This window comes from Bubalus kerabau, chromosome 5, assembly GCF_029407905.1.
Source record: "Bubalus kerabau isolate K-KA32 ecotype Philippines breed swamp buffalo chromosome 5, PCC_UOA_SB_1v2, whole genome shotgun sequence".
Taxonomy (NCBI): domain Eukaryota; kingdom Metazoa; phylum Chordata; class Mammalia; order Artiodactyla; family Bovidae; genus Bubalus; species Bubalus kerabau.
In genome coordinates this window covers 14,529,793-14,552,094 of record NC_073628.1, presented here as the reverse complement: position 1 = coordinate 14,552,094, position 22,302 = coordinate 14,529,793, and the positions used below count along the sequence as shown (strand labels likewise).

Genomic DNA, 22,302 nt, shown 5'->3' with positions numbered 1-22,302 from the left:
ATCAATATTAATTATAAAAGGAAAATGTTGAAAACAAATGTCCAACACTAGATATCAAAACATATGTACACAAATAACATTTTAGACATTAAAACCATATTTTAAGAGAAAAATTAAAACAGATAACCAACAAGGGCCTACTGTGTAGCACTGGGAACTCTACTCAATATTCTAATAACATAAATGGGAAAAGGATTTGAAAAAGAATAGATACATATATGTGTGTGCATGCATGCTACAGTTGTGCCAACACTTTGCGACCCCCATGGACTGTAGCCCGCAAGGCTCCTCTGCCCATGGGATTCTCTAGGCAAGAATACTGGATTGGATTGCCATGCTTTCCTCCAGGGGATCTTCCCCACCCAGGGACTGAACCCGCATCTCTTATGTCTCCTGCATCGGTAGGCGGGTTGTTTACCACTTGCTACCTGGGAAGCCCTACCAGGAAAGTCCCTAAAATAAAGATTATAAAAGAAAACAAAGCATTTTAGAGGTTTACTGTTCCACTAAGGATCATTGTTGTTGTCAGTCACTAAGTCATGTCCAACTCTGTGACCCCATGGATTGCAACATGTCAGGCTTCCTTGTACTTCACTATCTCCTTGAGTTTGCTCAAACTCATGTCCATTGAGTCAGCGATGCCATCCAACCATCTCATCCTCTGTTGCCGCCTTCCCCTCTTGCCCTCAGTCTTTCCCAGCATCAGGGTCTTTTCCAACGAGTTGGCTCTTTGCATCAGGTGGCCAAAGTATTGGCCCTTCACTTCAGCATTAGTCTTTCCAGTGAGTATTCAGGGCTGATTGATTTCCTTTAGGATTGACTAGTTTGATCTTCTTGAAGTCCAAGGGACTCTCAAGAGTCTTGCCAGCACTACAATTCGAAAGCGTCAATTCTTAGGTGCTCAGCCTTCTTTATGGTCCAACTCTCACATCCGTACAGGACTACTGGAAAAACCACAGCTTTGACTATACAGATCTTTGTCGGCAAAGTGATATGTCTGCTTTTTAATAGGCTGTCTAGGTTTGTCATGGCTTTTCTTGCTGCTGCTAAGTCGCTTCAGTCATGTCTGACTCTGTGCGACCCCAGAGATGGCAGCCCACCAGGCTCCCCTGTCCCTGGGATTCTCCAGGCAAGAACACTGGAGTGAGTTGCCGTTTCCTTCTCCAATGCATGAAAGTGAAAAGTGAAAGTGAAGTCGCTCAGTCGTGTCCGACTCTTAGCGACTCCATGGACTGCAGCCTACCAGGCTCCTCTATCCATGTGATTTTCCATGCAGGAGTACTGGAGTGGGGTACCATTGCCTTCTCCGATGGCTTTTCTTAGCTATTAGTAAATAAGACTAGTATTAAACTTAAAAAACAAAGAACAAACATAATTGCTCTCCATCAACAACCTCAAAGGACTTTTCTAACAACAACAAAAAAACCATTCACTGGAATTCCATACTCTTTGGCTCAGGCTCCTCCCCCTAAATTCCCTGGGGGTATTAGTCATTGATTGGCTCTTCCTTTCCAACCAGTTCTCCTGTGGCCTCAGAAGTGAGGCAAGGGAGTTCAGGTGGCTCTGAAGCCAGGCTGTGTGGAGAACAAGTGGAGAAGAGGTGGGGATGCTTTTGGCTGGGCTGCCAGACCTCATCTTGTCATTGTTGTGGGGCCAGGGGACAAAAGCCATCCCAGAGGCTCCTGCCCTGGGAAAGGACAGTTTCCTCCCTTCTGTGCATCTTTACAGTCAGGGCCCTTTTAGGACTTGGTCCCTGAGGCTTGACTGGGTGCTGAGTTGTATCACCTTTGTTTGTTGTTTAGTTGCTCAGTCGTCTCTAACTCTTTTGTAACGCTATGGACCATAGCCTGCCAGGCTCCTCTGTTCATGGGATTTTCAAGGCAAGAATACTGGAGTGGGTTGCCGTTTCCTTCTCCAAAAGGGTGGTACTCCACCACTGGGAGTCGAAACCGGACTGCCTAGGTCAAAACCAGGAATCCTAACCACTAGACATGTGGGAGACAACGGGATATATCACCTTTGGGGGTGGGCTATCTGAGTTCAGGGCTGGCTGAGCATGGTAGAGTTGGGAGGAGTTTGGAAGCCCACCCGAGTGTTCAGAGATCTCTGTGCCTTACCCTCGGCATGGTTACTGAACCAGAAAGCAGGATGCTGGATTCCGGTCCAGTGGAGTAGACTAGTTAAGAGTGTGAGTTCTTGAAACAGTCAGCCTGGTTTCGAATCCTTGTTCAGTCACTCAGTTGCTGTCGTGTCTGATTCTATAGGTTAGAATCCTAGCTTTGCTATTTTCTAGCTATGTCAACTCGGGCAAATCACTCCTAAATTTTTTCCTCCTTGGTTTCCCTACTTTGTGGACTCTCTATGAGAATTCAATCAGTTAATTCATCTAAAGTATTTTTAAAAGGACTGGTGTATGAAAGTAGTGAATAAATGTCAACTGTATCACTGAGCTGTGCCTGGAGATTGTAGGGGGTACTCGGCATGTCTTGGGGCCTCCACTTTCCCCATCAGAGCAATGGGAAGAACCACAACATCCTTCCCTTATTCCCTATCCTTTGAACTTGAGATCCCTGAGATACGCAATGACTCTCCTCAGCGTAGGTTGGAAGTAGAACACTAGGTGCCCATCTGGTTGTCTCCCAAATGTCCGTCTGCAAACTGGGAATGGCAGTCCAGGGCCCACCCAGTGACTCTCAGGGCCAGGGGTCAGTTGGACGTTTCTGGACCGCTCTCTGAACCAGCGCTGCCCTCTGTGAATATCTGGTCCCCCAGCTCCAGCCTGGGAGGCAAGCCATCCTGGGGTCAACTAGTCTTCATCACCTTTCTCAGGAAACAAAAGTGGGTCTGCATGAACATGATTGATGGTGATGTCCAGGCCATCAGGCCCACGCTGCTCCCAAAGCTTGTGGGCTCTGCAGCCCCAGGGGCCTGGTCCTAGTCCTGGAGAGGAGTACACTCTACCCTTTCCCCAGGGGCCTGGTCCTAGTCCTGGAGAGGAGTACACTCTGCCCTTTCCCCAGCAGTGCCCCGGAGCAACAGCTGGGGAGAATGCTGCACTGGGGTCTGTGGGCCTTGGGGTACACATGGGATGCTTAGAATCTCATAGGACTTATGGCAATGAAACTGCTCACAAAGTACAGACTTGTCTGTTGGCTGGGGTCACAGAGGAAAAGTCCAGGGTGTGATGAGAGGCTAGAACAGAGAGTTGAATTTGGGTTCTGGAAGACCTTCAGAAGCTTAAAGCCAAGGGCAGGGCAGGCACTGGGCGGGAGAGAGAACTGTGTATCCTGCTCGTTGTTGTTCAGTCACTCAGTCGTGTCCGACTCTCTGTGACCCCATGGACTACAGCACGCCAGGCTTCCCTGTCTTTCAGCATCTCCCGGAGCTTGCTCAAATTCATGTCCATTGAGTTGGTGATGCCATCTAACCATCTCGTTTTCTGTCGTCCCCTTCTCCTCCTGCCTTTGATCTTTCCCTGATTAAGTTGATCACTTAACCTAGCAACATGTCCTTAAAAACTCTTGGTTACTTTTTCTTGCAAATATTTTTTACATGTTGTGATTTCCTAACCAATCTCCCCTTTCTTTCTAGACAAATGAGTGGTCTCTGGTTGGGTTTTGTTGTTTTTGTTGTTGTTATTATATTTACTATTAGAAACTACATAGCCTCAGTCTTTTTACTTAATAGGACAGCAGCTCAAGGTGCTCCAAGGCACTGAGCTCCCTGGCTGCATCATCTCCCTCAATCCTCACACAAGCCTGCCGTGTGAGTGCTTGTTGCTCCTGTTTTACAGAAGGGCTGCTGAGGCTCGGTGAGGTCAATGATTTGCCTGAGTCACATAGTTACAAATGGGCTCAGCCGGAAAAAAATAATTGAGAACTTTCCAATTTCTGACTCGTGGATGCTTACTACTATGTAGTACTGTATTCCTGATCGTTTCTTTAGGAAAGGTTCCCAGAAGTGGAATTACTGGATCAGAAGGGCCTGGTTTGTTTTTTATTTTTAAGGCTGTTGACACATCTGCTCACAAACACTATACACTGATATTAAAGAAAGATATGCTTTCAGCAAATATCACCTTCCATGTTCCCCACACTGGTTCTTCTTCTTCTTCTTTTTTTTTTTAAATTTATTTATTTGGCCGCACCAGGTTGTAGCATGTGAGACCTAGCTCCCTGACCAGGGATCAAACCTGGCCTCCCTGCACTGGGAATCTTAGTCACTGAATCACCAGGAAAGTCCTCGTATATGTTTTGTAGCCCCTCTCCACCATTCTTTAGCTTCTGCACAGCATCTCTCCATCCATCATCCACTCAGTGAGCATCTACCATGCACCTACCTGTTCCTTGAGACATCGATGGCGCCGGGGCTGCAGGTTCCCTCAGCTAAGGTAGCTGGTGTTTATCTCACTCCCCTACGTGGGTGTGCCGGGTGTGGCCAGGCCTGAGTTCCCCCAGCCCCTACAGGGACCTGAAACTCTCCCCGCAGGCCTTGTTCTGACACTGGGCTGGCCAGCTGGGGCATCGGCTGGGAAAACACCCCCCTTTCCCTCAGTGTCTGTACCTCCTCCCTCCCTGTGTCTCTCATTTCCCAGAAGCCAAGGGGAAATCCCACAGGCCTGGGTGACCCAGGAAGGGGAGGAGTGGCCCATTTTCTTGGGCTTTGGGAAAGGTGGCTCTGCAGTGCATTCATTTTCCCCATCCTCTGTCTCCTTCACTTCATCCTTCCCTGGCATCTTCCTCTTGCCACCCCAGGTAACGTCCTGCCCCACTCTGCTTGGGACCAGCCTAAAAAAGCTGCCACCTTCCTGGGCCGGGGGTTGCTCTCTCAGCTTCTTTCTTCTAACCCTCCCCTCCTTTCCTTATCCTTCTTGGTCCATAAGTTTCCAGAATGTGGGCTCAACTCAAGACCATTTTCTGGGTATACACGAGAATTTGAGGCTTCCCTGGTGGCTCAGAGAGTAAAGAATCTGCCTGCAATGCAGGAGACCTGGGTTTGATCCTTGGGTTGGGAAGATCCCCTGGAGAAGGGAATGGCAACCCACTCCAATATTCTTGCCTTGAGAATCCCCATGGACAGAGAGCCTGATGGGCTATGGTCTATGAGGTCACAAAGAGCTGGACATGACTGAGCAATTAACACACACACACAGAAGAGTTTCAGGTGGTAAATGAACTGAGCATTAAATAACACTGAGCTACTTAGCAAGGAAAGTTTTCAATTATTTTATTTTCAGTGCTCTGTCGTTCTTGCTGATCTCCTCAAAGAGTCTCTAATTGATGATTGTGTGTCTTTCAACATTTATAATGTGGCTTTATTTTTATTTATGGGGGAGAATATAGGACTTTATTCATTTTTATTTTTTGGCCACACTGTGCAGCATGTGGGATCTTAGTTCCCTGCCCAGCGATCAAACTCATACACTCTGCATTGGAAGCATGGAGCATTAACCACTGGACCACCAGGGAAGTCCCTAATGTGGCTTTATTTTCAGTGTATTTATTTTTACAATTCTTTTCTGTTTTAGGCAAGCAATACAAAATACCCATTTATATTGCTATATTTTCTAATTTTTCTGCATACCTACCTCTGTACCTAATCTCATATAGATGGAGTCTATATAAAATCATATACAATCATCTATATACATGATTTTTTGAAGTGTAGCCTTTTTTCTCTTTCTTTCATCACTTGTTTCTTTTTTCTCTCCCTCCTCTCTTCCCCACTGGCAGGACCAGCAGCATAATTTGCAGGGCTAAGTGCAATATGAAAATGCAGTACCTTATGCTTCAAAATTGTTAAGAATGTTGACATGGAGACGACAGAGCATTAGACCAAGTCCAAGACTTTTCTAAGTGCAGGGCCCTCTGATGCACAGGCCACCTGGCTTGTGGGATCTTAGTTCCCCCAGCAGGGATTGAACTCATGCCCTTGGCACCAGAAGCGCTGAGTCCTAACCACTGCACCACCAGGGAATTTCCACTCACCTTTCTAATTTACCTGTTTTCATAACCTGGTCTATGTTCTTCCATATGTTCCTCCATGTTCACATAATCATACCAATTTCCATGGAAATCCCTCCAAATGGTATAAGTCTATTTCATTCTTTACAAAGCCTGCATAAGATGTGATGATGTACATGGACCATCTTTATTCTGCAATTTTCCCAACACATGGGCATTCACTTTTTCCAATTGTTTGCTGTTCAAAAAACTGTAATGAATATTTTTACATTCAGGCATCTTTGCATTGTAAAGTGAATTCTTAAGACAGGGTAAAGTTTCCTTTTCAAATGAATTTATTGCAGCAAAAATGTGAATCAAATTTATGGAAAAATGTGAAACATAGGCAGAAATGAGTTATGGGAAGTGCGGATCCTGCACTGGGCTCTCTGTGAACTGAGGCCCGGATGGAAGGAGGCTGAGAGGTAATGTCTGCTTTTGTTTCTGCAGCACAGAAGTCCAAACACAAAAGTCAGCCTCACCTGTTGGGATAAGGGACAGGAAAATGCCTGTGACACAGAAAACAAATCGAGTATCACTGGTATTAATGAACTGCCTTGGCAACAGTTGTCCTTGGAGTTGACACCCCCTGCTCACTGTTTCACTCAGTTAATCAACAAACACTGTGTTGGGCACCCTGGGGGATGTGGGGCTGACCCAGACTTTGGCCCTGCCCTCCAGGGTTTTCTGATCTAGTTCAAAACATGTGTGCCTTTATGTATGAGAAATATTTTCTCAGACCTACAGAGAGGTGTACAGAAGTGAGCTAGAGCCCCCCTAATACACACATATAGTTACAGCCTCATACACCCTCATATATACGTGCAAAGACATACACATCAGGGTACACATACTGCCACAACCACATACACACATACACACACCACAGTCACACACTCAAGCACTGCAGCCAGCATTCCAGTTCCCCCATCCCCTCCCTCTTTCCCCAGCACACACAGAAATAACAATTACACTGGAGTTCTGGGACCATTGCTGTGGGAACTGAGATTCTGCAATTCTAACTTGAGGGTATCTGAATTCTTGCTCCGACTATGATATTAGCAGCAGAGTCTGTGCTCTGAATTCTGAGTCATTTCACCCTCAGGAGGTCAGGCTGGGCAGCCAACCAGGGAGTTGGTGAGAACAGGCAATTAAAGGTCTGATTATTTTCTGTCTGAGTGATGGAGTAGCCTAGGCGGATGCTTGTAGGGGAGCTGTGTCTGCAGGTACGCGCATGCGTGTGTGTGTGTGCGCGCATGCACAGGCGTGTATGCTCATCCAGGAGTGAGTCCATGGAATACTCTCAGATGAGGCTGAGACTGTGTAGTAGTCATGCCTGAATCTTCAGCTCTTGTATCATTCAGGCCAGGCTGGGCTAGGCTGTGATAATAAATACATCTCAAAACTCTTCATTTAGTTGTTGCTGAGTCGCTTAACACTAAAAAGCCTCACTTCTTACACAAAATTCAAGATGGGTCAACATCCCCCTCCATCCTGTGGTTGAATCTGGAATCCAGGATCTCTAATTCGGCCACAACAGAGCAGAAAGAGATGGAGGAGGCTCATTGACTCTTACCTACCTTGGCCTGGCAGTGGGCACACATCTTTCTGCCTAGACATCAAGGGCTCCAAACTAAGGACAGGAGAATCTGGAACCTCAGAGGAGTTCCTTAGTAAGCTCACAGTCCCAACCATATCCCCCCTTTACGCTTCTGCAAACCAGAATATCCATGCCCAGCATGGAGCCCATTCCTCAGAGCCAGTTCAAATCCTGGCTCTGCCACTTGCTAGCTGGGTGGCTTCAGGCCATGTATCAGCCAGCATCCCAACGGGAAACAGGTGGCACCTTCAAAATAGGAGTTTGAAGGGCTCTTATTTGGAAAGAATAATGTGATAACCAGGTGCTTGGAGCAGCTGAGCTGTCACCACCCTTAGCCAGAGGAGACAAGACCACAGAGCAGTCAATGAGATCCAGAAGGAGAAAGTCAAGCAGAGGTGAGCCCCTGGAGATAAGCAATGACCTTCAGATGAAGGATCAGGCTACCCAAGGGATCGCACGAGAAGGAAGTCAGGAGCATAACTCCACGACTCCACTCCTCCCCTCCCTCGTCTCTCTGTGGGGGCTTACCACTGGCTGAGCCCAACAGAAGCCTAAGGGCCCTACAAGATGCTGATGTAGTCCAAACAGGTCAGCCTCTCAGGGCAAAGTGGACAGAGGCTCTGGAAGAATAAACGGACACAGTCTGGCACAGACAACTGATTTCTATTTTCTGGGCTTCCCTTCTCTAATTTCTAAAAAGTGGATGCTAATACCTACCTCACTGTGTTATTGAAGGAAAATGAAATACTGTATTTACATACAGACCTGGCATATAATCGGCCCTCTGCAAATGTTAGTTTCTCAGTGTCTGAAGGTACTTCGTAGTCCAACGGCTTCCAGTCCAGGATGTGCCAACTACCCTAAAGTCTGGTGTGAATTTCTCAAACAAATTTTCCAAACCAAAAGTGTTTTTCCTAATAATAACTCCCATTTTCGAGCTACTTACATTTGTGAAGTATTTTACTGGTATTGTCTCCTTTTAGCCTTATAATACTTTCTTAAATGTTATTGTAAACAAGTTGGGACTCTGGCCAAGAGCAGTGAGTTACCCCTCTGTGCTCACTCAGCCAGTGAGTGGGTCTGGCCCCAAAGCCACACTTGTTCTTTCTGCTCTCCTCTGATTTCTGAGCACGTGTGCACAATAATAGATGAAGTGGGGGATGCTGAGAATTTCCGTGCCCTGAAGGAGGTAAATGCACCCAAGGTTGAGGGCCCTGTCTTAGCAGAGGCCCCATGTAGACACTGCAGGCTCCAGTGAGTGCCCCCTACCCTTCACCTGTGTGCCCTCCTCAGGCCGGAGTTCACTCACCCACCACAGCTGTTGCTGGTTAATTTCAGGTCACCCATCTCCGACTCCATCTGACCAGCCCAGCACCACCCGTGCAGAGAGCCAGACCTTGGAGCCAGGTGAGGAAAGATCTTACTGGGCTCACAGGCAGCTTTTTGAGACCAAGCAGGTGGTCTGCTGGTGTGATGGAAAAGGGAAATGGGTTTTTATGGTACCAGGGAGGTTCCCTAACTTCAGACAACACTTCTCCTTCCTGACCCAATGCCTAAAGTTCCACTACTAGATTCACTTTGAGATCTTAGTGCTACCATCTTTGAGAGGCTATTGATCAAAAATCATGCACATGTGGGCAAAGTATTCAGTGAGCATTTAAAGAGGATTTGTTGAGAACAAGCTAAAGGACTCTTGGTAGGGGTGGTGGGGTTCCATCAGATGGGGCCTTGTTTAACTCAACAGATGTTTAAGGATCCACTCTGTGCAAAGTTTTGTTCAACCCTGGGCAGAAGCAGGAGGCAGGTTCTGGGGAAGAGGAACCACCATCCACCGAAATGGCCCATCTTTAACCCCATCATTAACCCCAAGTCCATCCTTCAAGGTTCTGGGGTCATGATCCCATCCTCCTTGGTAGTACCCTCAAAATAGTGGAGGAGACTGGGAGTGGAAATATGGCCCCCATAGTACTGGGAGGAGGTGGGGGTGGGGAAGGGGAGGAGGGATGGGGGTGTCTCTGAGCCCACAACCACCTTTCACACAAGGTGACTCTGGAGGCAGAGGCAAGAGAGAAGAGTTTGCGGGACTGGACACCCCAGCGTTAACTCATCTTAACCTCTAATCACCTTCGGCCCTACCCTCTCCTGATTGTAAGGAGGATCAAAGGGTCAGGGGAGGAGCCAGCCCAGCCCCCATTTTGCAGACAGGAAGGCTGAGGCCCAGAGCGAGTAGGGGACCGTCCAAGGTTAAGCAGCAGATCCGTGGTGAAGCCCTTGGCCGCTGTCCGCGCCCCTCCACCCCCTTCCATCCCTGGGGTCAGCAGCATCAGCATCTGCCGAGGCTCAGCTGATGTCTGGCGCTTCCAGGGGAGCGACTCCAGGTCCGTCTGGTGAATGGGAGCACCCGCTGCGACGGGACAGTGGAGGTCTGGTTCCGGGAGTCGTGGCAGCCCGTGTGCCGGGCGCTCTGGGAGCTCGATGCCTCCCACGCCCTGTGCAGCTCGCTGGACTGTGGCCGGGCTCACCCGCTGGAACTGCCGGTCCTGCAGACCCCGGAGCCGCCGCCCTGGGCAGCCGCGGGGAACGCCAGCTGGGCCCCGAACACCACAGGGGTCCTGGCCCCTGCCGTCCAGTGCAGCGGCCCCGAATGGCTGAGCTGCAAGGTGGTGGAGCGCGACTGCCACAGCGACGAGTGGCCTGCCCAGGTCAACTGTACAGGTACGAGCGGACCAACCCGCACCGGCCGCCAGGCCCCCTGCCCGTCCCACCTCCCAAGCCTTCGGCCCCTGCCCCTCCCTCCTGTCCTCAGTTCTAGCCCCTGGGCCCAAGCATCGCCCTCTGAACTGAAACCCCACCCACCAGCGACGCAAATACAACTATACAACTGGTTCCAACACCGGAGGCGCCAGCAGCGCCCCTAGCCCCTAGTACATAAACACGCCAGGTTCCCAGCATCTCAGCTCTTCCGCTCCCCAGGCTTTTCAGGCCCCGCCCACGGGGTCTCTAGCCCTACCCACTAGTCTGCCCCTCAGCCTGCCCACGCAGCCCAGAGAGATTCCTCAGTACCGCCCACCAGGCTACTAGCCCCTCCCACTGGCTCCCCAGCCCCAGGTCTCCAGCTTTGACAGCCAGTCTTCTCAAGCCCCTCTCCCTGGGTCTACAACCCTGGGGAAACACTCCCCTGCCCAGTCCCGACAATCTTCTCACCCCTTCCCTTCCTCTACTTCTTTCCTCCAATCCCCAAACCCATTCTCCTCCCATCCCCAGATAAACGCGATTTGAAATTGGTGGGTGGTGGCAGCCCATGTGAGGGCCGCGTGGAGATGCTGGAGCACGGCCAGTGGGGTTCGGTGTGTGACGACACATGGGACCTGGACGATGCTCACGTGGTGTGCCGGCAGCTGGGCTGCGGCTGGGCCGTCCAGGCCCTGCCCGGCTTGCACTTCACCCCTGGCCAAGGACGCATCCACTGGGACCAAGTGAACTGCACCGGGTTGGAGACCTACCTGTGGCACTGCCCGGGGCTGCCCGGAAATGGGTACTGTGGCCACAAGGAGGATGCTGGAGTGGTGTGTTCAGGTGAGTGGGTGATGCTGAACCAGGGTCATCCAGCACTCACTATAGGCCTGCTGGGCCTCCGTGAGTGCTGGAGAGACCCACCCTGCCCGTGGGAGGTCCCAGTCCAAAGGGAAGGTGAGACCCAAACAAACATAATCCAGGAGAGAGAGTGGCACATGACCTACAAAAGGCAGCCAGGTGGGGTTAAGAGGCAGCAGACAGCGCAGAGGTGGACGGTGAAGCCTGCCCGCCTCCTGGAATGGGAGACATTAGAGACGAGGCTCTTCCTGAGTGACAGTTGGTCACCTGGCTCAGTGCAGCAAGGGGAGCTGGAGGCGGGGAGGCCATGAGGAGGCCGTCAGCGGCCCCCTGATGAGGAATGAAGTTCTGGTCCAGCCAGGGCTTCTCGTGCCCGAGAATGGAGAGGGAGGAGCAATCTTGTCCAAGGTACATTCTGAGTCAGTAGGTCTGAGGCAGGGCTTGAGAGTCTGCATTTCTAACAGGGTCCCAGGTGATGCCGAAGCTGCCAGTCCTTGAACCATGCTTTGAGCAGCAGAGATGTAGACAGCACAGGGTCAGCCAGAGCAGACGGGGTGGACGAGAGGGGCGTGCAGAGGCAGAAGGGAGAGCATCTGGAGACCCCTTGGCTCTGGGGAGTCTGCATCCGTAGATCAGGGCTGGTGGGGGTTTCCACCCAAAGGATCCTGACCTGACTCTGACCCCCCGCACCCCCTGCAGAGCACCAGTCCTGGCGCCTGACCGGGGGCACTGACCCCTGTGAGGGGCAGGTGGAGGTGTACTTCCGAGGGGTCTGGAACACAGTGTGTGACAGTGAGTGGTACGACTCAGAGGCCAACGTGCTCTGCCAGGACTTGGGCTGTGGGACCGTGGCCCGGGTGCCCAAGGGGCTGCCCCACTCCTTGTCGGGCAAGATGTTCTACTCATGCAAGGGAAAGGAGTCCACCCTCTCCAAATGCTTCTGGCGGTTCAACAACTCCAACCTCTGCAGACAGTCCCAGGCAGCCAGGGTCCTCTGCTCAGGTACCCCTCCTTCTCCTCCCCACTCCACTGTCCCATCCCCAGGAATTCCATCTGAATCCACAACCTAAGAACTTGTAGCCCAAGGATGAGAGCTTGGGCTAGATCAGGAATGACAAATACTGGCATAAGACGGACCATGGCCCTTACCGTGCCCAGGGTACACGGTATTGATCAGGTATTCTTTTCCCCAGATCCTTGACACAGCCCCAGAATCATGAATCCAATCTTTATTAAGGCATTATTATATATGAAGCAGTGTTCCCTAGTGACTGGAGTTGGCTCAGGAAACAAAATCAATTTACTATCCTAGGGCTGGTGATCACTGTAAAAAAAAAAATTAGAAGACACTAATAATAGGGCTACAGTGTCTGGAGCCCTAATCAGGTGCCAGGCATTCCTGGGGACTTGGTATGTATTTCAGCAAAGCCTCCTACCTGCTCTATGAATTGGGTTTCACCGAGTCTAAGATGGCATTGATCATAAGTCACACTGTTATTGGGCTTCCCTGGTAGCTCAGCTGGTAAATAATCCTGCAATGCAGGAGACCCCGGTTCAATTCCTGAGTCAGGAAGATCCACTGGAAAAGGGATAGGCTCCCCATTCCAGTATTCTTGGGCTTCCCTGGTGGCTCAGCTGATAAAGAATCTGCCTGCGATGCAGGAGACCTAGGTTTGATTCCTGGGTTAGGAAGCCATCCCCTGGAGAAGGGAATGGCTACCCACTCCAGTATTCTGGCTTGGAGAATTCCATGAACTAGTCCAAGGGGTCCCAAAGAGTTGGATGCGACTGAACAACTTTCACTTTCACAGTTATTCTTTTATGCACCATCGGGGACAAAAACGCTGCCAAAATAAACTCTTGATATGCCATCAATTGAATTGATTGATATTACCACCCCTATTTCCGAGGTGTTAAAATGTGAAGAAGCAAAAGCGTTAGACTTGAACAAACACAGTGTCAGCATCTCTGTGGAGTTCAGACACCAGGCTATGAATTCCGGCTCTGCTGATTACCAGCTGGGAGGCTTCATTCATGAATATGCAGATGTTGATACCAGGCATTGCACAGAATAGCTAGGAAATCAGACAGTATCCACTATGGAATGTGGTAAGCCCCCTCCCTTACCAGTCAAATGATTATGATAATGATGAGACTGTCAGCTTCCCACTTCTTGAGGCAGGTGTGAAGAACAAACTCAATACAAGATGGAAAGGGGAAATATTTGGGTTCTCTAGCAGATTGTACAGAAGGAAGGGCTAATTCTTTCATTAGCCCTTTATTTTAACCAAAGAATCATCCTTGCTTTTAATCCATCAGATCCTCTTTATTGTGGGGTGTGGGACTCAGCCATGTGCCCCGGTGGGAACATGCCCCCAGTTTCAGGCCACTTGTCTGTCCTGTCCACTTTCTAGCACAAAGCCCGGCCACCCAGGTGCTTGGGTGCATGTGCTGAGTGAATGAGCGGTGCTTTCTAACAGGTGCCCGGAGTCTGCTCAATCTGTCCATTACTGAAGTCCCTGCAAGTGGTCAGCCGGTCACTGTGGGTGAGTATCCCTGGGGGTAGTTTTTCAGAAGCTTGTTTGCATGCCTGCATGGTGTGTGTATGTGTGTGTGTGTCTGAGAGAGGGGTCTGATGGTCTGTCCCCCATCCCCCACCTCCAGACAATGAACTTGACTCCCCAACTGTCCCTGGGCTCTCTGGGTGTTCTGTGCTCTGCTCATTTCATCTGCCTCTGCATGTCAGCTCCACAGTTCCCTGAATCCTGACATTCTGTGGGCAGGAGTCCTCTTCCCACTCTCCGAGAGCGCGTGTAGGGCAGGAGGACAGAGCTGGAGACAGTCAGAGCTGATCTGACAGCAGCCAGAGATGGGGGACGCCTAGGGTAGCAGCCAGTGTGTTTATAATGTGCTGGGCACTGGCCAGGGCTTTACTGTCATTATTTCGCAACCCTTTAATCCTCCCAGCAGCCCCCTGGGGAGGTCTTCCCGAAACCCTTACACAGAAGCAGCAGCTCAGGCTCAGAGGGTGGATTGCCAGCCTGCCACTGTTGCCTGGAACCTGCATCTGAGGCTCTGAACTCCGAATCCACACTTGGTCTGTCCTCCAGCTCTGTGTAGCTTAGCCATCATGGAAGTCGACTTCTGAGGCCCAACTCTCAGCTGTACCTCTTGCTAGCTGTGTGATACTGGGCAATTCTTAACCTCTCTGAGCCTCAGATCCTAGACTACAAAATGAAGATGAGAATCACAGTACTTCTCACCTAGCATTGTTGCTGTGAGTTTCCGGTGAAGAGCACACTTCACAACAGGGCTCAGTACACAGTAAGCACTACCTGGACATTAGTTATTCTTGTTTATTGATTTAGTCCAGCTGTGGAGCCCCTTGGCAGCTCCAGGATAAGCACAGGGGTCAGCCCTCATTCATAGGCTTACTCCTCACTCTGCTCCTGGCTCCCTCTTTCAGATCCTCTCCAGAGGCAATGGGTAGCTTGGGGAGGGGACAGAAGGCCATCAAGTCCTGCCAGAGAACCTGGCTATGGATAAGGGCACAGAGAGGGAATGAAAAGCTTTAGGGTGAGCTCCTGTCAGGACCCCTACACGTACCCTCTCACACTTTTAATTACTGAGGTTGGGGTAGGGGACCACACTACCCTCAGAGGAGCAAAGCACTTATGGAGACCTATTCTCCAAGGACCACACTCCAGCCCATGATCCAGCAGCCCCTCCTTCAGCCCCTGACGCTCTTGGCTCATGTTCACAGGTCTCCCCCAGACCCCCAACCCAGTCTTTCCCTTGCACCTTATTCCTGCTGCTATATCCAGTTCCCACCCTGGCCCAAACTGCTCCATTTTCAAGAGGAGGGGAGAAGGTGAGGATGGAGAGAGGGGTGATCCTCCTAGTGGGAGCAGACACTGCTGCCAGTCAGGGGGCCTGGGTGAGCTCATCCCCCCAGCCTCCCATGTTACTGTCACTCCCCTTCCTCCAGCCCTGCAGTCTGCACACCCCAGGCCTTCTGCACTGAGCAGGAGATGCTTCATGTCTCTGGGGTGATGAGGGTTAGAGTTTCATTGTGGCCTCCATCCATTCTCTGCTCTGCGTTATTTTCAGCAGGGGTGGGGCCAGGAGGGAGGGGAAGGCAAACAGTCACACCAGGGCTTCAGGGCCGGAAGTTCTGGAGTTCTGGCCCTCACTCCTGCCCTCAGGGAGTGCACCTCCAGTAGGGGGGATGCATCTGGGCCAAGGGAAGATCTCTCTCTCCTGATGATCTGTTCCCTGCCTGCAGAGGCTCAGAGCCACCTTCTCTGGGAATCCAGCCGTGGTCTAACCCACAGAGAATCAGTGTCGCTTGGAGGGATGCACGCCTGTCCGTACCTTCATCACACCAGGCATCTCACTGAATTGGACTGAGTCAGCTTGTCCATCCATCTTCCCATTAGACAGAGACAGAGACCCTCAAGGCCTGTGACGCTACTGTCCTATTTGTCTCCTCAGGTCTAGTGCCTGGCACATTGTGGGTGCTCAGTGATAATTGAGCAGAGACAGATCCATGTGGGCTGGTGGCCAGGAGAAAGTTTAATTCAATGACTCACTCAGTATGCATTTCTCAGGCACCTACTATATACCAGATGGGCTTCCCAGGTGGTGCAGTGATAAAGAATCTGCCTGCCAATGTTAGAGACACAGGAGATGTGGGTTTGATCCCTGGGTTGGGAAGATCCCAGGAGCCCCTGGTGGCTCAGATGGTAAAGAGTCTGCCTGCAGTACAGGAGACCTGGATTTGATCCCTGGGTTGGGAAGATCCCCTGGAGAAGGAAATGGTAACCCACTCTAGTATTCTTGCCTGGAGAAACCCATGGACGGAGGAGTCTGTCGGGTTATAGTCCATGGGGTCACAATGAATTGGACACAACTGAGCGACTTCACTTGGGAAGATCCCTTGGAGGAGAAGATAGCAACCCACTCCAGTATTCTTGCCTGAAAAATCCCATGGACAGAGGAGCCTGGTGGGCTATAGTCCAGGGGGGTCACAAAGAGTCAGACATGACTGAACACACACTATATACCAGGCACCTAAAAGCAGATCGGAAAATCGGAAAAAAAGAAGGGAGGAAGAGGAGAGGTCCAAAAGGGAAGTGGGTCAGGTGCAGAGAGGAAGGAGAGGTAAAATAGACAAGGAAAAGTCCATGTCCATTCCTCTTTCTCCCTGATTTGGGGTTCTTTCTTCCAGACTCTTCTGTGATGGTGAAAACGAAGGACTGGGAATCTCGAGAGCTAATGCTCCTCATCCCCTGCATCGTTCTGGGAATTCTCCTTCTCATCTCACTTGTTTTCATAGCCATCATCCTCTTGAGAATGAAAGGAAAATACGGTAGGTGCAGAGTCCTGGGAGCCACAGGAGATGCCCAGGGATGAAAACAAGCAGACCTGAGGTGCAGTCTTCCCAGGGGGACGTGAGCCATGGGGGTCGCCAGCAGGAGTGAAGGTGATCCAGCAATGGCCATCCAGCCCTGGTCCCAAGAAGCACCTCCTGATGGGAAGGATTTTCCCAGCATGCCCTTCAGAAGTGGTCCACGGGAGGACCACATTGTATGTGTGTGTGTTTAGGGGCATATGGGGACGGGGAAGGTGGGAGGGAAGTGTCTCTATCAGAAAAGAACCAGGAAGACTGGAAAGGCACAAAAAGTGACTTGTAGAATCTCTGCCTCCCCTCCCTCAGCCCTCCCCGCTGTGGTAAACCACCAGCACTCACCCACCACCACCCCGGCAGGGATGGAAAACTATCAAGAGGTCCCCATCACCATCGCCAAAGAAGGTAGGATGTCACCTGTCCTGGGATTGGGGAGGGCAGGGGAGGACAAAAAGGGAATACTTTTTGGAGGGTCAGTACTGCTTAGGTCAAAGCAGTGCCCCAGCTGGAGAAGAGACCTGGACCAGCCCACGCATGCTCACGGGACCTTGAACAAGTCTAGCCTCAGTCTGGGCCTCAATGGGCAGATGACTTTCCAGTGCACTCATTCTAGAGCTCTAGGCTTTTGAATTCTGGACCAAAACAGGCCCAAGGCATTTTGGACCTTAGTTCTCAAGGAGAGCTCTGTTCTGCTAATTGGCCAGTAGGTTTGTGACATCATCACCTCTTCTAATAGTCTGCCCAGAATCAGCCTGTCTGCAGAGCCCCATCAAAGTTTTCCTGGAACATAACTGTATTTCATATTTTCCAAATAAAAAAAGGAATCAGTCATCCATCTTTAATGATATACTGATGTATATCTCTTCAAAGTCTTGTGAAGGAGTTCGAGTTTAATCCCATGGCATTATGAATGTATTAAATCACCTTTATTTGAAAGAGTTTGATGACACAAAACCAATACAAAACTCAGAGAAATATTATAAAGATTCTTTGCACACAGGATCCATATATTTGAGAAGAGAATATGAACACAGAACCTAGCACAAGGGTAAGCCCAGAGCAGCCACTCACTGAATATCATGGTGTAGAGATTAAGAGCCACGCTGCCTCTTCTCTGGGCTATGTGAGACTCTCTCTGTGCCTCAGTTTCCCCAGCTGTAAAATGGGGACCCTAACGTAGCTGCCTCACAGAGTTATTATGAGCACTAAATGAGACAATATTGGGTTGACCAAAAAGTTCATTAGGGTTTTTTTTTCCATTAGATTTCCTGCATTGGCAGGCAAATTCTTTACCATTGAGCCACCTGGGAAGCCCTCTGTAAGATCTTATGGAAGAACCCAGATGAAATTTTTGGATATCCCAATATTTGTAAATGTTGGAATAGTGCCTGGCATGTAGTGACTACTATGTGTTTGTTAAATTAAAAAAAAATTGTTATTTAGTTCCCTGTGTTTGAAATGGATGGGGGGAGCTTAGACAAGCCAGGCCTGACAGTCTTGCACAAGGTGGGCTGCCTGGCATGCTCCCCGCCCCTCCGTCTCTGGTCCCCACCATCCATGCTGCCTGCCGCCTCTCTCTGCTCCTTTCTGTGCTCTGCCTTGCTATGCCCCCACTCTGTTCTCTCCCCAGTTCCCAAGCTGCCCATCCAGGTCCAGGCCCCGCCCCCCGAAGACTCGAATTCCAGCTCGGACTCAGACTATGAGCACTATGACTTCAGAACCCAGCCTCCTGTGGCCCTGACCACCTTCTACAGTGAGTGCCTGGGCCCGACTTCCGAGGGCCCACCTTCCCGCTCCAGGGAGAGGGCCCAGCTGGCTGGGGAACTGCATTAGGTTCCCCCCTAGTGACTCCTGCATGTCGAGGGTGGCACCTCCGTTGTTGTGACCACTGGACTGACTCTCAGTGGTCCTGCACTGATGTTTTCCAAGTGTGTTGTGACCCTGGAGACATCTCAAGGCATTTCCCCTTGGATTACCTTTTCTCTGGTGTTTGTGACCATGCAGGGTCTCAAAATCAGTCCGTCGACATTCACCTAAATGTGGCTGCATCTCTGTACGAGATGAGGGACTCCGGTTCAGATGGCTTCTCGCACGCTCACACCCCTTCTGTGTCCCATTCTGCTCCTTCAATCTCACCTCCTCTCCCACCTCCACCATGAGCCCAGCTCGCACCCCTTAGCTGGCTTCTCCAGCTCTGCTCTCTGCCTGCTGGGGATGTAGGAGGAAGAAAAACAGTGCTCAGGCAGAGCCCACGTGATGCAAGGAGGTCGGAGGAAAGCAGAGACTCTCACAGCTATCGTGAATCCCTTGGGGGCTCATCAAAATTTCCTGAGCCCCACCCGGGACCTACTTTATAAGCTAGGATGAGAGTTTGTTTGTGTGGGACACAGCCTCCAAATGACATCATCCGGATAAGCTGGAGGGGCCCAGGCTCCTTTCTTGCTGCTCTGCAGTCCCTAAGACATTGCCCTGTCCTCATTGTCCAGAATGGCTCACTGCCATGTCTGCATTCTAGACCGAGGGAATGGGAGGCAAGGCATGCCCCACCTGTAAAGCAGCATGCCAGGGACACCCACACGGCTCCCACTCACTTTCTACCTGCCAGAACTTAAACCCAGCAGCTACAAGAGAGGCAGGGAGACAAAGCTCTTGTCCTGGGCAGCTGAGTGTCCAGATGAAGGCCAGAGATCTCTTACTGCATGGTGGGCAGGATGGACACTGGGGACAGCAGCCATCTTTGCCTCCCCCAGGACCCCCAGCTGAACCAGGGCCTCTGGAGAGGCAAGGTGGGTGATTCCAGTCTGAGGGGCCATGGACCAACCTTGGGGAGCCACAGAGATGAGTGTCCTTAGAATCTGAGATTCTGAGCCCAGTCATGTAAGATCAAAGACCGGAAGTCCAAAATGCTATTAATATGACACCGAGACTAAAAGTCAGTAGTAACACGTTTGAAAGAGCTGACTCCCAGATTCATGACACTCAAGTCCTTAAGATGCTGTGAATCTGCATCTCTCTGATTCTGAAATGGAGGTACCACAGCCCAGGATGCAGATTCCAGACCCTCGGCTTCCACTCTGGGAAAGCTCCACTTTCTGGCCAGAAGCAGCCTGTCCCCGGGCTGGTTTAAGATTGAGGTTCAAGGTCTGCCTGGATTAGGATGTGAGCCTGGGATCAGATGAAAGAGACTAAGCCCCTCCATATGTCAGGGTGGTCCTCCTGCCCTGTTCAGCCTCCTGAATCCCACAGAACACCAGCCTCTGCTCTGGGCTCCTCTGGACAAGGAGGTGGAGGCTTCCCCACCTCCTTCCTCACCGCCACCTCTGCTTGTAGATTCCCAGCGGCACCGCTTCACAGAGGAGGAGGCCCAGCAGAACAGGTTCCAGATGCCCCCCCTGGAGGAAGGTGAGTCAGCCTGGGGAGGGATGTGGAGGGAGGGAGGTGACTAGGATTCCAGCACTGCCTCCGGACCTAGCAGCTCACTCACTTCAAGAAGCATCAGTGCAATCTCCCTCAACAGGTCCTTCCTGACTTTAACCAATTCCCATTGGCAGTAAGTTCTTTCTCAGGTCTAACTTAAAGCCCTCTTGCTGCACTGCATCTTCTTGATCACCATTCTCTTTTTCAGGCCCAGGACTGGAAGAGGTGCATGCCTCCGAGGTCCCACCTGCCAACCTTGAACACTGCATTGCAGACCCTCCCTCCCTGGACCCTCCTCTACATCCTCCAAGGAGCAAAAGCAGCTCCAGCACATCTTCGGGGGAGATGTACTGTAATAGCCCCAACAGCAAGCGACCTCTGTGGAGCTCTCAAGTGTTTTCATCAGAGAGGAACCCCCTCCTGGAGCAGCCCCCCAACTTGGAGCTGGCTGGCTCCCAGGCAACTATTCCAGGTAAGGTAGGCCCAGGGCTGTGTACCTCCTCCAGCCTCCTATCCTATGTGGGACCCGACTGGAGGAAGTGTAAAGCTGGAAGCCCTGAGCCAGGCTGAATTCAGGATTCTAGTCCCCGCTCAGCAGCCACTTGCTTTGTGACTGTGGACAAGTTTCTCGCCTTCTCTGGGCCTTTGTTTCCTCAGTTGTCAAGCTGAGGACTTTACCGCGTCTTGAGGGCCTTCTAGCTCTGGCGCTTTGTGAACTAGCCTGGCAGAGGGTGACTGGCCTGGGGTTTTCCAGCAGGGCCCTCAGCTGATGACAGCTCCAGCACCTCCTCTGGCGAGTGGTACCAGAACTACCAGCGGCCGCCCCAGCCCCTTTCTGCTGAGCAGTTTGGATGTCCAGGTGCCAGTGGCGGGGGTGAGGAAGGATCCTGGGAGGGGACACGGAGAGGGACTGGAGGGTGGATTAATGGAGGAGCTCTGGATACATCAGCTCAAGGGGAAAAGAAGAAAAGTAATGAGTTTTTTTTTTTTTTTTTTTTTAACAATAAAGAATTTGAGGAGGTAGAGAAAATGAATGAAGGTGGGATGGAGAGAGATTCAAAGAGACTACCTTGATAGGAAGTGAGCTCCCCATTAGTGGAAGCATTCAAGCAGAAGCAGCCAGATGGCCCCATGGGGGAGATGGCGGTCACAGAGTGGCTCCCAGCACTTAGGGACCACAACCCTGCTCTACAAGACTCTGCTTTCAGGACTGACATTCTATCGAGGGCAGTAATCATGAACAAGATGATAAGATGGTCTCATATAGCATCATGGGGGAGAATGATGTGGGTCCAGATCTGCTCAGCTCTGTCCCTGCTCAGCAGGGGTAATGACTGGGCCTCTCGCTGACCTGAGCCTCCCTTTCACACAGGGTCCCATGCTCCCCAGCCTGACTCCTCCTCTGATGAAGAATATGATGATATTGGAGCAGCCTAGCCCGGGTTCAGCTCTGTGTGCTCCCTCTCTCCAGACTCCTGCTCTGCACACTCCCTCTGCTCCATGCCCCACCCCTCATCCTCCCCGATCATCCCCAAGGGGCTGATAGTCCTCCCCTGGAGACAGGAAAGGAAAGTCCACACCTCTTACAGCTTAGCCTCCATCCATCAACAGAACCTACTAGCACAGCCCTCCTCCAGCCCAAACAGCAGCCCCAGGGCACCACAGGCACTACCCCTGAGAGGTAGTGAGCTCTCTGCCTTGGGGGTGAGCAACAGCAGAGTCTGGGCCAGTTCTTGGCAGGGCATGTGGAGGGGCTAGGCTGGATGATTCCTGGGGCCCCTTCCAGTTCTCGTGTGTCTGGGGCTTTGGTTGCCTGAGTGTCTGACAACTCAGGGTTCAAAGGTACTGCTGGGGGCAGGGGAGCCTCACATGCAGGAGCTGTTGGGCTGGTGTTGCTCTGATAGGGGGGTGCTGGGGCTTGGGGAGGGGGGCACCAGCTGACCCAGGCTAAGCTCAGGTTGGTACCTGCATCCAGCAAGGAGTCCAGCCGTCCTGGGCACAGCCAACTGACAGCAATCAGGATGACTGCCCCTCCCCAACCACCGGGGCTGGGGCTAGAGGCCAGCCCTACCTCTAGAGATGCTTGGAGCCCACCAGGGACACAGCCCTGTTCTGCAGTGACCATCCCTGGACAGCGGATTCTTATTCTGAGCCTCCTACAGTTTACAAAGATGGTCCTGTCCAGGCCTCACCTCTATTCCCAGAGGCCCAGAGTGGGGCCCAGCCCCCGTGGGGGCAGAAGCACAGAGACGTCTTCCAGGAGGGGCCCGGAGGCTGCA

The 22,302-nt window shown here is 51.3% G+C and overlaps 1 protein-coding gene across 1 annotated transcript in view; it reads left to right on the top strand.

Annotated features, from left to right (window-relative positions):
• CD6 (CD6 molecule) overlaps nt 1-21,460 on the top strand; it is a 44,467-nt gene extending 23,007 nt beyond the window's left edge. Inside the window, exons 2-13 of the mRNA XM_055583395.1 lie at nt 8,941-9,009; nt 9,967-10,317; nt 10,867-11,178; nt 11,896-12,198; nt 13,677-13,742; nt 16,427-16,567; nt 16,916-17,011; nt 18,237-18,359; nt 19,937-20,008; nt 20,238-20,495; nt 20,778-20,882; nt 21,396-21,460. Coding sequence (XP_055439370.1) covers nt 8,941-9,009; nt 9,967-10,317; nt 10,867-11,178; nt 11,896-12,198; nt 13,677-13,742; nt 16,427-16,567; nt 16,916-17,011; nt 18,237-18,359; nt 19,937-20,008; nt 20,238-20,495; nt 20,778-20,882; nt 21,396-21,460 — 1,961 coding nt within the window. The remainder of the gene's footprint in view (nt 1-8,940; nt 9,010-9,966; nt 10,318-10,866; nt 11,179-11,895; nt 12,199-13,676; nt 13,743-16,426; nt 16,568-16,915; nt 17,012-18,236; nt 18,360-19,936; nt 20,009-20,237; nt 20,496-20,777; nt 20,883-21,395) is intronic.
• The last annotated feature ends 842 nt before the right edge of the window (nt 21,461-22,302 follow it).